The sequence below is a fragment of the Dreissena polymorpha genome, chromosome 4 (assembly GCF_020536995.1).
Source record: "Dreissena polymorpha isolate Duluth1 chromosome 4, UMN_Dpol_1.0, whole genome shotgun sequence".
Lineage (NCBI taxonomy): Eukaryota > Metazoa > Mollusca > Bivalvia > Myida > Dreissenidae > Dreissena > Dreissena polymorpha.
Genome location: NC_068358.1, coordinates 65,017,777 through 65,032,595, shown reverse-complemented (window position 1 = coordinate 65,032,595; position 14,819 = coordinate 65,017,777). Strand labels below are relative to the sequence as shown.

Here is a 14,819-nt window from a genome sequence, read left to right as displayed (position 1 = left end):
CAAAGTTGCAAAACCTCTCATTATTTTTTTTTGTTACCAGCATTTGAACCGGCCAGAAAATCGATTGAACCGGTCAATTTGGCCGGCGGCCGGTTCTTAGGGAAAACTCTGTATAACTGATTCGAAACTACTCTAGTGTTACAGTAATTGCAGATGGGAATAAAATATAATGTATTTAAGTGCATTGGTAAAATATATTAACACAGATCTATATTGAGCTGGTGCATATTGTAAAAGTAAAAATCAATCATAAGCAAAATTGTAACAATTTCCACAAGTTAATTTACACACAGTTGTTAAAATACTAACATAAACGGTTTGTTTAAAAAAAGAAGTAACTTGGCCAAAATAATTTACCTTGCTGTGAAAGTTATAACGTGCCTGAAGATATTTGTTCTTTTTACAAGAGATTGGGAAATTGATAATTTCCTTCTTTCTTATATAAACTATCCTCTTGTAATTGATACTGTCCATTTTAATATTTTAAAAAGTATAACAAGAGGACCAAGGTGGCCCAAAGCGCTTACTTGAGTACTAAAAGAGATAATATTGCAGGGACAGGTTTGATAATTAAGGTATCTAAGATATACTTCCGCATTGGCATAAGATGGTTAGCAGCTCTTATCTAAACATGGATAATTACGTGTTATGGGATTTAATAGAATGAGTTACTGAGAACCAGTCCCTGGTTTTGATTTATTGAATTACAATTCTGGAAAAATGCAGACACAGTAAATTTTAAACATTGCATGTCTATAGGTCTTAGCAAACCATGCTTAAGAATACAGCAATTTAAGGTTATTTACATGTCATATAGTTTTGCACTGGGGTTTCTGGTTCAAATTTTGCTAATATTTGATTAATATTTGATTGCAAATGTAACCTTAAATGTAATCTTCTTGTCATGTACAAACTGTGCAAGACTGGGGAAGATCGGATTGAAAATTAAGTACATGTATTTATTCTTAATAATGTCATTATTTCTGTGTTTCTCTATAAAAGCAAAGACCAATACAGGGCTGTACGCTGGAATTTTCGACTGGGGGCCGAACCAGGAAGGATGCGGGAGGGGTCTCCCTGCCCGATTTGTTTTTTATTTGGCACTTTTCAATGTGAATTTTAATGCTTAAAAAACTTATTTTGCGATATAAATTTATGGAATATAAGAAGTAAATCAGCACCTTTCTGAAGTATAAGGCTTTACAAATTGGTGTGAAATTCACAACAGCTTTAGATTTCAGAAATGTATGATGTTCGGTGAAGAAGGAAAGCACACCTTGAACATTAAAAACCTTTATTAAGAAATGCATCCATAATGTATGACTGACATATAACCATAATAGCATTTCCTCTTTGAATTCAAACCTCCTCTACAGTTTTAAAGTAAAATAGACATCATCTAGATACAACTTCTGACCAAGTTTGGTGAAGATCGGATGAAAACTACTTGAACAAGAGCTTGTCACAGTAATGCCAAATCCCCGCCGAAATGTGTTGCTTGTATGACAACATTTGCTTTAGAGAGTAGAATAATATTTGTAAAAAACAAATAAAGGGAGATAATCCATTATGCTCCAGACAAAAATTTACTTTGAAATTAAATAAAGGGATATAATTCAAACACTAAGGTTGATAGAGTTATGGTTCTTAGTCACTGCTACAACAAGAGGGCCAAGATGGCCCTAGTTCGCTCACCTGAGAGGAGTCGGTTCATTCAATCTTTACCAAATGTCAAACTTGACCTAGATATTGTCCAGAAAAACATCCTGGTCAAGTTTCATCATTATTGAACCAAAACTCTGGCGAATGGAGTGTTATTGTTTTTGTAAGATTTGACCTGGTTACCTATATTTTGAGTAGACCCCTTACCAAACATCAAACTTAATTGCTTACAAAAATAAATATTATGACAAAGATTCATAAAATCTTGAACACAATTGTGACCTCTAGAGTGTTTACAAGGATTTTGCATAATATAATAAAATTGGACAATCTAAGGGCAATAATTATGGAACTAACTAGAGCTTTGTCATAGACGTGACGAATACCCCCACATGCCGCATTGACACATAATATTTTGCATGTCGTCTTCACAAAAAACAGCAGACACCATGCTCAATTTTTAAAACGCACTAAGTGACCCCTTGACCTAGTTTTTGACCCAGAAAGGCCCATGTTCTAACTTGGCCTTAAGATCATCTCCATAAAACTTCTGACCAAGTTTGGTGAAGATCGGATGTAAACTACTTGAATTAGAGAGCAGACACCATGCTGAATGTTAAAAAACGCACTAAGTGACCCCGTGACCTAGTTTTAGGCCTGGAATGGCCCATGTTCAAACTTGTCCTAGAGATCATTTAGATAAAACTTGTGACCAAGTTTGGTGAGGATTGGATGAAAACTAATTGAATTAGAGGGTGGACAACATGGTGAGGTTTAAAACGCACTAAGTGACCCTGTGACCTAGTTTTTGACCCGGCATGACCCATATTCAAACTTGACCTAGACATCATCTAGATACAACTTCTGACCAAGTTTGGTGAAGATTGGATAAGAAATACTTGAATTAGAGAGCGGACAACATTGTGATGTTTAAAACGCACTAAGTGACCCCGTGACCTTGTTTTTGACCCGGCATGACCCATATTCAAACTTGCCCTAGACATTATCAAGATACAACTTCTGACCAATTTTGGTGAAGATTGGATCAAAACTAATTGAATTAGAGAGCGGACAACATGGTGAGGTTTAAAACACACTAAGTGACCCCGTGACCTAGTTTTTGACCCGGCATGGCCCATGTTCGAACTTGACCTACACATCATCTAGTTACAACTTCTGACCAAGTGTGGTGAAGATCGGATTTGAACTACTTGAAATAGAGAGCGGACACCATGCTCAATATGTAAAACGTACTAAGTGACCCTGTGACCTAGTTTTTGATCTGGCATGGCCCATGTTCGAACTTGGCCTTCAGGTCATCTAGATAAAACTGCTGACCAAGTTTGGTGAAGATCGGATGAAAACTACTTGAATAAGAGAGGACACCATGCTGAATGTTAAAAAACGCTCTAAGTGACCCCGTGCCCTAGTTTTTGACCCGGCAAGGCCCATGTTCGAACTTGGACTTAAGATCATCTAGATACAACTTCTGACCAAGTTTGGTGAAGATCGGATGAAAACTACTTGAATTAGAGAGCGGACAACATGCTGAATGTTTAAAACGCACTAAGTGACCCCGTGACCTAGTTTTTGACCCGGCAAGGCCCATGTTCGAACTTGGCCTAGACATCATGTAGATACAACTTCTGACCAAGTTTGGTGAAGATCAGATGAAAACTACTTGAATTATAGAGAGCGGACACTTAATACGGACCGACCGACCGACAAGTTCACTCCTATATACTCCTCTAAACTTCATTTGTGGGGGTATAATTATGTGATTTTGCTCATTATCAAACTTGATAGAGATCTTTCAGCAACTTTGTTAAAGAATGCTTAAGAAATGTGAATGCTACAGTGTTTACAAACAAATGTGGACGGACGGACGGCAGACAAAGACCAATCCTAAAACCTCACCTGAGCAATCAGGTGAGCGTAAAAGTGTGTTTTACCAATCTGAGCAATTTTCCAACTTATCAGAGCAATCAATAAAACCAATGTATTGACTAAGTGTCACGATGATTAGGCAAAAAATGTGACTTCTACAGTGTTATCACAAGGTTTCTCTCTAGTCACATAATGAAAACTGCCCCACCCCCTTGCGGCCATGTTTTTTTACCAATCGGGACCACTTGCAAACTCATCTGAGATATATATAAAACCAATCTTTTCACCAAGTTTCATGATGATTGGGCAAATAATGTGACTTCTAGAGTGTTCACAAGCTTTTTTACAATATAAATATAAGAAAACTGCCCCCCCCCCCCCCCCCCCCCCCGGCAGCCATGTTATTCAACTGACCGGAACTATTTTTGATCTCAACTCTCTTATCAAGGAAACAAATGTTCTGACCAAATTTCAGGCAAATTGGGTCAAAAATGTGACTTCTAGAGTGTTCACATGTTTTCACTATAAACATATAGAGAAAAATGCCCCGCCCACTGGCAGCCATGTTTTTTCATGGATCTGGACCATTTTCGAACTCGTCTGAGATCTCAATTAAACCAATGTTTTGACCAACTTTCATGATGATTGGGCAAAAATTGTGACTTCTAGAGTGTTTACATTAAGGTTTCTCTATAGCCAAATCATGAAAACTGCCCCGCCCGCTGGCGGCCATGTTTTTCAATGGACCGGAACCACTTTTAAACTCAACCAACATATCATTAAGGCAAACATTTTGACCAAATTTCATGAAAATTGGGCCACAAATGTCACTTCTAGAGTGTTCACAAGTTTTCACTATATACATATAGAGAAAAATGCCCCGCCCACTGGCGGCCATGTTTTTTCACCGATCTGGCCCATTTTCAAACTCGTCCGAGATATCAATAAAACCAACGTTTTGACCAACTTTCATGATGATTGAGCAAAAATTGTGACTTCTAGAGTGTCACAAGGTTTCTCTATAGCCAAATAGGGAAAACTGCCACTATATACATATAGAGAAAAATGCCCCGCCCACTGGCGGCCATGTTTTTTCACTGATCTGGCACATTTTCGAACTCGTCTGAGATATCAATTAAACCAATGTTTTGACCAACTTTCATGATGATTGGGCAACAAGTGTGACTTCTAGACTGTTTACAAGGTTTCTCTATAGCCAAATAAGGAAAACTGCCCCGCCCGCTGGCAGCCATGTTTTTCAATGGACCGGAACCACTTTTGAACTCAGCTAACATATCATGAAGGCAAACATTTTGACCAAATTTCATGAAAATTGGGCCATAAATGTGACTTCTAGAGTGTTAACATGTTTTCACTATATACATATAGAGAAAAATGCCCCGCCCAATGGCGGCCACTTTTTTTCACTGATCTGGACCATTTTCGAACTCGTCCGAGATATCAATAAAACAAATGTTTTGACCAACTTTCATGATGACTGGGCAAAAATTGTGACTTCAAGAGTGTTTACAAGGTTTCTCTATAGCCAAATAGGGAAAAATGCCACTATATACATATAGAGAAAAATGCCCCGCCCACTGGCGGCCATGTTTTTTCACCGATCTGGACCATTTTCGAACTCATCTGAGATATCAATAAAACCAATTATTTAACCAACTTTCATGATGATTGGGCAAAAATTGAGTGTTAACAAGGTTTCACTATAGCCATATAAGGAAAACTGCCCCGCCCACTGGCGGCCATGTTTTTCAACGAACTGGAACCACTTTTGAACTTAACCAAGATATCATCAAGACAAGCATTTTGACAAAGTTACATGAAGATTGGGCATGAAATGTGACTTCTACAGTGTTTACAAGGTTTTTCTTTTCTTTGACCTAGTGACCTAGTTTTTGACCCGGAACGACCCACTTTCGAACTCGACCGAGATTTTATCAGGACAAAGCTTGTGACCAAGTTTCACGAAGATCGGACAAGAAATGTGGCCTCTAGAGTGTTTACGAGCAAATGTTAATGGACGGACGGACATACGACGGACAAAGACCTGTCACAAAAGCTCACCTGAGCAATCAGGTGAGCTAAAAAAGGGTATTATTGACAAATGGTTTGCCTCACAATTTGACTTGCATCATCCACCTATCCATATTAACACTCAAACCAAGTTTTAATGAAACCTAAACAAAGCAGTTTCAAGATATGGCTTAAGACACAGATGTGTGCTTATTTTTAAAACACAAAGGGCAATAACTCCATTATTTGCAAAAGGATTGCAACAGCATTTGATGTGCATCATCTGCTAATTCATATAAACGCTCATATTAAGTTTCAATTAAATCTACACTTAAAAGTGTTCCGGATTGACACATGGACAACACCAAAACTATATCCCTCCTACCAAGGGGGATAATAAAAGGTAATATCAATATCCTCATAGGCATAAACATTTAAAGACCAGAAATTACAGTTAAACAACTTTTTACCATGTGAAGTGACCTTGACATTTCCCTGAGGACCAATACAAAGTGTAGGAGATACATCATCATGTCTTAGGGAACTAGAAATATGTATGAAGGACACAAATGCCCCATCTTTATGTACCTGAACACAGTCAGAAACAAATGTTGTGAGACAGACACAAAGTGAAAAGACATAATGTTAATATAGCAAGTCTGTACCAGTCCTGTGTAACTGTTGCTTGACATAAAGCCTATTTCACATAACAAGCACCATAATTGAGGAATACAGCCTTTTGTCTTAAAATTGTATGATATTTTGCCATTGGACTATAAAGAAATAGAACTGACAGTTAAATGAATATCTGCTATAACTATAGCCATTTAAGGTCTATGCAAGTGTCCAACTTGACCTTGACCTTAAAAGAACTGACATGGTGGTTTCATGCAACACGTTGTCTAGATATTATGGTTATCTATGACTATTTATTTAGAAATTCACCTGATGGATGACAAAGCAATTGACCGAACACAAACATGTACTTTGACTATAGCCATAAAAGCCCAACTGTCTTAATGTTCACTATGACATTGACCTTAAAGGAGAAATATGGTTGTTCAAAACACACATCAATCTTATATGATGAACATTTTGACATTTTATTTTCACAGCATGCACAACAAAGTTATGCACCCGACACATTTTTGTACTTATACCATATCCATTTAAGAGATATGCAAAAAATTAGTGTCTAATGCGACCTTGACCTTGAAACAAGCAACATAGTTGTTCCAACAGACATGCAATCTTAATATTTATTTATTTCATAACACTATAATGCACAATTTAACTTATTTGAATGACATCCTATTTACAACTTTAAAAAAAAGTGATACAATGAATGAATATTGCTGAAAACGATGCAGACTTTCCCAATTTACACAGTATAGATACAATTCCAGAAGTGGTGCGGAATGCTACAGAAGAACACCCACCCTAATGCCTGTCCACTGCAGGAGTTCCTGTCTATTTTTAAAATTGTGTGTGTACAACTGTTTTCATTCAATAACTTGTATTGAGCTTATGTTGTGTGGGTAGGAGGTTAACATGCTAGCCTATAATGAGATTTCATAAAGTGTCACCTATGGAACATTTCTGTAAAATTACTATAAAATTTGATGAATGGTTTCAGATACAAATATTTTGAACATTTTCTATAAAAACTGAAATACAATCTGAGGGCAATCTGTGGTTTAAAAATTAAACAAACTTATTAACAGGGCTTTGGTGATGGTTCGCACCAGGATCATTTCTGTTAAAACTGTAGTGGAATCTACTCATCGGTTTCTGACAAGTAGATTTTCAAAGCTAATATATACTGCTTTAAAAAAGATTGAAATTATTCAGTGATGTGTCACCCCAGGAACAGTCCAGTCATTTGAAGAAAAATGCTGATGTGGGATTTCAGAAAACAAACACTTGAAAATGACTTACCACAATAGCTCACCCAAGCAGTTTATGTTAAGATGAAAATTGGAAACTTGAAACACATCCAAATGCGCATCAACAATATTTTTATTTTGCAGCAATTGTCTAAACATATTCTTTTATTCAGTTGGACACACAGGGTGAATACAATTGGAAACCACAAAAAAACAGTGGAATTTAAGCAATTTATTTAAGGACAAACTATCATATGGGGATAACTCTGAAAGCCACGAGAACCAAAAAGAGCCATGCTAATTCTTAAGAGCTTTGATAACCCTGATGGGTCATGATAACCCTTAAGGGCCATGATAATCCTAAAGGGACATGTTAATCCTTTAGGGCAATACTAATTCTTGAGCTTTGATAACCCTAGTGTCATGATAACCCATAAAGGAACATTATAACTCTAAAGGGCCATGGTAATCATAAAGGGCAAATATAAATCGAAAGGACCATGGTAACCCTAAAGGGCCATGATAACCCTAAAGGGTCGTGATAACCCTAAAGGGCAATGATAACCCTAAAGGGCCATGATAAACCTAAAGGGACATGATAAACCTAAGGGTCATGATAAACCTAAAGAGCCATGGTAACCCTAAATGGCAATGATAAACCTAAAGGACCATGATAACCCTAAAGGACCATGATAATCCTATTGGGCCATGATAACCCTAAAGAGCCACAATAACCCTAAAGGGCCATGAAAACCCTAAAAAGAACATGATAAACCTAAATGGACAAGATAAACCAAAAGAGCTTTGATAACCTTAGGGCCCAGAAGGGCCATGCTAACCCTGAAGGGCAATGCTAACCCTAAAGGGCCATGATAACCCTTGAGGGCCATGCTAACCCTAAAGGGCAATGCTAACCCTAAAGGGCCATGATCATGATACTCATCTTAATTGCTTTAACTTTGCGAGTAGACTTAACTCCAATTTTCTAATACTGATTTCCTCGACACACATTCACTGTGCAGATTTCTAAAAAATGTTTGTTGTTTTTATCTCAAATGTAGTATTTTGCATTAATTGACACACACATTAAATTATTCCCTAGTAACCATATGATATCCTTTGTTAATTTGAATGTTATTTATCATTTTCACTGTTCATCTTAATTTCTCTTCTGCTTGACACCAACTTGAATGATGACATAAAAACAGTCATGCTCAATCATGATACATGGACTATCCCCAGTATCCTCCACAATATAAAGATGTGTGAATAGCAGCGTAAAATTGTATACATTCGACTTCATTTGCGAACCAATACGCAAGTCAGTCGTCGTTCAGCAACAACTCGACATGCACAATTTGCACTCGTTCTATGACATAATAGCTGAATAACATTATAATCTTATTGGGTTTATTGGGAAACTTAGGCATTTTGGGGGGAAATTATGGTCAGATTTGTGGGAAAAAATGTTGATTTTGCAATTGGGAAGCAGCCAAATATCAGGGGTAATTTTGGGCAAAACAATGTGTTTGTCAGAAGCAAAATGCCCCCTACTGTGCCGCTTTGAATTAAAAAAAAAATCTGATTATATTCCTTTTAAAAATATAACTTCCCTTGTAAAAATGATCTGTACCTGCCAAATTATATAAAATATAAATTATCTCTCTTTAAAGCATGTTACTTACCTTGGATTTTGTTTTTTGACCTTTGACCTTGAAGGATGACATTGACCTTTCAACAATAAAAATGTGCAGCTCCATGAAATACACATGCATGCCACATATTAAGTTGCTATCTTCAATATTGCAAAAGTTATGGCCCATGTTAAAGTTTTGGGACGGACTGACAGACAGGACCATGATAACCCTTAGGAGCTTAGGAGCTATAACAATCCTGATCAGCAATGATAACCCTAAAGGGCCATGATAACCCTAAAGGACTTTGATAACCCTAAAGGGCCATGATAACCCTAAAGGACCATGATAACCCTAATGGACCATGATAACCCTAAAGGACCATGATAACCCTTAAGGGCCATGATAAACCTAAAGGACCATGATAACCCTAAAGGACCATGATAACCCTAATGGACCATGATAAACCTAAAGGACCATGATAACCCTTAAGGGCCATGCTAACCCTAAAGGGCCAAGATAACACTGATGGGCCATGATAATCCTAAAGGACCATGCTAACCCTTAAAGGCACATGATAAACCTAAAGGGACATGATAAACTTGAAGGACCATAAGAACCATAAAGAGCCCTGGGCTATGGTAACCCTAAAGAATCATGACAACCCTAAAGGGCCATGATAACCCTAAAGGAACATGATAACCCTAAATCACCATGGTAACCCTAAAGGGACATAGTAACCCTAAAGAGAAATTATAACTGTAAAGGATATGATAACCCTAACAGGACATGATGACCCTTAAGGGGCCATGGTAACCCTAAAGGGCTATGGTAGCCCTAAAAGACCATGACAGCCCTTTTAGAGACATGATAAACCTTTACAGCTTTGATAACCATAAAGGGCCATGATACCCCTAAAGAGCTAGTATAAACCAAAAGGGCTAAGATAACCCTAAAGGTTCATGGTAACCCTAAACAGCCATGATAACCCATAAACGGCCATGGTTACCCTAAAAGGCCATAGTAACCATAAAGGACCATGATAACTGTATAATAAACAATTAGAGCTATGATAACCCATGATAACGCTCAAGGGGCATGATTACCCTTAGGGACATGATAACCCTAATAAGCCATGATAACCCTAATATGCAATAGTAACGTTAAAGGGCAATGGTAACCTTAATGGATGGTGAAAACCCTAGAGGACCATGGAAACCCTAAAGGGCCATGGAAACCCTAAAGGGCTTTGATTCCCTAAATGGCCTCACTGAGATTAATGAACACATTGTTAAAAATTTGACAAGACTTAGTTTTTGAAATCAAGTGACCCACTGTTAAACTTGTCAAAATATGTTCAAGATAAACATTAGACATCATTTACTTCATATCATATCATAGGGAACAAAAGACTGCAAATTTGAAAGTTTTAAGTTGAAATGTGTAAGAGAACATCTTTGGATAAGTTTCTCTTTTTAAAGAGGCAGATGGACAGCAAGTCATCCATGGTTATTCAAGTATAACTCACTTCATTTAGTACTTGAGGGGTGAGGGGAAATAATAATTCATAGAACACAAAACCTTGATCTCTTGAAGTCCTTCATTAATGTTCCATGCTCCGGCATTTTTCTGATATCCTCCCAGTCTTTCTCTGTTCAAAAATAGAAAATATTAAACTTATTAAACAATCAGGATGCCAAAGTGTATTTTTAGTTTTTTTCCATTTCAACTTTTAAAGAACATAAAAAGGTTTCAATTATTATTTATTTTAAGTAACAAGAAAGGCCCAAAGTCGCTCACCTGAGATAAAAAGAAATGACCTGTTTTTTGCAGCCCAAAATATCAATGGAACAAATGTTCTAACCCAGTTTCATGAAGAATGAACAACAAATGGCCCCCTGGCAGCCATGTATTTCAACAGACATGAACCATTTTTTAACTCGTCCAAGATATAATTGGGACAAATCTTCTGACCAAGTTTCATGAAGATCCGACAATAATGTGGCCGCTACAGTGTTAACAAGGCAAATATTCATGATGCACAACAGAAGACAGACAATTGACAAAAGGTGATCACAAAAGTTTACCATGAGCAAAAAATATTATGCTCATAAAGATTGTCACCATGTTTGAAGATGATATTATTAAAACTAATTGAGTAAACAAAATCAAGATATGATAACAACATTTGCACTAAGCAAGTGTCATTCAGATTGAAATAAAAATGTGACTAAAAGTATTCACAATGTTTCACTATAAACAACTGTAGACATACAAAAAAACTATCACCCCCCTGAGAGCCTTGTTTATAAACAATAACTTTTTTCAGACTCACCATGCAATTATATTTCCAATTAAAAAAATCAATAAATCCGTTTTAAAACACAAATCTTTGATAATGTGGGTTATTGTATTAAACAATAAAACCCAGTTTATTTTAGCAGAAATGTGGACCCTTCAAGGGAGAGTATCTTGAGCATACTAGTATGTTGATGAATAAGGTTACAATATACTAAATACACGTTTCATGTAGGGCTGTACTCTCTAAAAAAATATCATAGTTGACTCGAAGGCATGTTTTACATCTTAAACTATTGTTCGGGTTTTATCTTTCGGAGATAATGGTAGGGCATAAATAGGTGTTCACGACCGAATCCCTGAAATATGATAAACTTGGAGACTTTAGTAAAGCCTTGCACTGAAAAAGGTTACATTCCACTAAGAAACGGCCGAAAAAAAAGTTGCAAAAACAGTCGATTTTGATAAGCGTCAAGTTCTTTTTTGGTTTGAACATGACATATCTTTTTTATTGCATAAATCGATTCCGCTTAGAATGGCCTTTAAAAAAGGTATGGTTATGGGGGTCTCTATGTGCAAAATGTTGCATTTATTTTCGCTCAAAGTTGTCGCTTTTACATTGAATTATATAGGGAAACTATTTAGTATATTGTGACCTAAACGCAAACCTGGCCTAGTCACAAAGGAGCTGTATTTACAGAAAATCATCCTTTTTGGGGTGGGATATTACGCGTTTTGGCAAATGTCACGGAATAAATTCGTTTGTTTCATGAATTTAAGGAGCATTGTGAGGTTTTAAGAAAAAAATGCGTTTTCAGAGGAAAATAAGAAAAGAAACGTACAAAAACTCGTCATGAGCATCTCAAATCGCAACAATTTGTGCTGAAAGAACTCACTAACACGTTTTAATAGTTGTTTACTTCTTTTTCTACATAGCTTGTAACAATATTTCAGTATTTTGACCGATTGTTATTATTTAGGGTAATTATTTTACTCCTGAACGCCCGTTATAAATCAAAGCTCCAACCGCGAAAGCCAGATGGCTTATCAGGCGTTATAATAAAATGCATTTTCAAGCATTTCTACGTGAAAGATCGGTCTGAAATTTGGCATGCACATAGAAAATAGGTTTATAAGTATCGAGAGGTGCTTATTTTTCGCGATGTTAACAGTAAATGTTGTCTTATAGGTTACAATATACTAAATACTCGTTTCATGTAGGGCTGTACTCTCTAAAAAAAATATCATAGTTGACTCGAAGGCATGTTTTACATCTTAAACTATTGTTCGGGTTTTATCTTTCGGAGATAATGGTAGGGCATAAATAGGTGTTCACGACTGAATCCCTGAAATATGATAAACTTGGAGACTTTAGTAAAGCCTTGCACTGAAAAAGGTTACATTCCACTAAGAAACGGCCGAAAAAAAAGTTGCAAAAACAGTCGATTTTGATTAGCGTCAAGTTCTTTTTTGGTTTGAACATGACATATCTTTTTTATTGCATAAATCGATTCCGCTTAGAATGGCCTTTAAGAAAAGGTATGGTTATGCGGGTCTCTATGTGCAAAATGTTGCATTTATTTTCGCTCAAAGTTGTCGCTTTTACATTGAATTATATAGGGAAACTATTTAGTATATTGTGACCATAAAGAGTTCTCTTTAATTCCTGAGAAAGAGTTACTGCCCATTCTATAAATTATATAAAGTTCTGAGATCACTTCCTTTCTGGCATTGGATTCCAAGGATTAAACCTACAGAAAAAAATCAAAATTAAAAAATCTACATTAATCTGCATAGATATTTCTTTGTTATATAACAAAAGCATCACAAAATGCCTGGAAGAGGTAAACCTGCAGGAAGGAAAAGGAAAGCTCAGACAAAACTGCCAGAAAATCAGGAAACTAGAGTGTTCACAAGATTTTTTACTATATAAATATAAGGAAAAAGACCCCCCCTGGAGGCCATGTCATTTTACAAATCCAAACCATTTTCGAATTCAACTGTCGTATCCAGGAAACAAATGTTCTGACCATATTGCATGAATATTGGGCAAAAAATGTGTCTTCTAGACTGTTCACATGTTTTCACTATATACATAAAGAGAAAACTGCCCCACCCCCTGGCGGCCATGTCTTTCCACCCATCATGACCATTTTCGAACTCGTCCAAGATATCTATAAAATTGATGTTTAGAAAAAAAAAAAAGATGATTAGGCAAATAATGTGACTTCTAGAGTGTTCACCAACTTTTTTGACTGTATACATGTTTTTTTACCGATCCGAACCATTTTCGAACTCAACTGCCATATCCAAAAAACATATGTTCTGACCAAATTTCATGAAGATTGGACCAAAAATGTGACTTCTAGAGTGTTCACATGTTTTCACTATATACATATAGAGAAAACTGCCCCGCCCCCTGGCGGCCATGTTTTTTCACCAATCTGGACCATTTTTTAAGTCGTCCGAGATATCAATGAAACCAATGTTTTGACCAAGTTTCATAATGATTGGGCAAAAATTGTGACTTCTAGAGTGTTCACAAGGTTTCTATATAACCATATAAGGAATACTGCCCCGCCCCCTGGCGGCCATGTTTTTCAATGGACTGGAACCATTTTTGAACTCAACCAACATATCATTTAGACAAACATTTGACAAAGTTACATGAAGATTGGGCATCAAACGTGACTTGTACCGTGTTCACAAGGTTTTTCTTTTTTTGACCTTGTGACCTGGTTTTTGACCCAGTTTCGAACTCAGTCGAGGTTTCAATGGGACAAATGTTCTGACCAAGTTTCATGAAGATCGGACAATAAATGTGGCCTCTAGAGTGTTCACAAGGCAAAATGTTGACGCCGCACGACGGACAAAAGGCGATCACAAAAGCTCACCATGAGCACGTTGTGCTCAGGTGAGCTAACAATGTATTTAAAATGTTTTTGCAAAATCTGTAAGTTACATAATTTTTAAAACATAACTGTAATTTCTACACAACTGAGCATTGCTAGCATCCAAGCAACATAAGCCTAGATGGCTGTTGAAACACAACCAGTCAATTTTCAAGAATGCTTGTAATTATTTAGCAACTTGCACCATAGCGATGTTTTAACTTTGACCTGCAAGTGTCAACTTGACCTTTTTGAAAGGGACGTGACATGCACACATCATGCCTTCTCCACATGGTAAACTTTTGTGGTCAGTTATTTTAAAATTGCACAATGACAAGCAGTATAATTGCCAAATGGACATTGATGCTTTAAATCACACTTAGACCTTTCAGCTAGGCTCACAGATCATACAAGTGACACACCTTCACCACATGGTGAGCGTTTGTAATAATGTATTTTTAAATTTCCTGATGAATTATGCAGTATTCATAAGCTATAACAAGGGACAAAATTGTCACAAAACCAGGTTT

At 36.7% G+C, this 14,819-nt stretch overlaps 1 protein-coding gene across 5 annotated transcripts in view; it reads right to left on the bottom strand.

Annotated features, from left to right (window-relative positions):
- The window catches only part of LOC127876286 (cyclin-dependent kinase 8-like), a 104,936-nt gene that overhangs the window by 33,970 nt on the left and 56,147 nt on the right, over positions 1–14,819 (bottom strand). For all 5 annotated transcript variants that reach the window (XM_052421409.1, XM_052421407.1, XM_052421410.1 and 2 more), the window contains one exon: positions 10,682–10,751. In XM_052421409.1, coding sequence (XP_052277369.1) covers positions 10,682–10,751 — 70 coding nt within the window. The remainder of the gene's footprint in view (positions 1–10,681; positions 10,752–14,819) is intronic.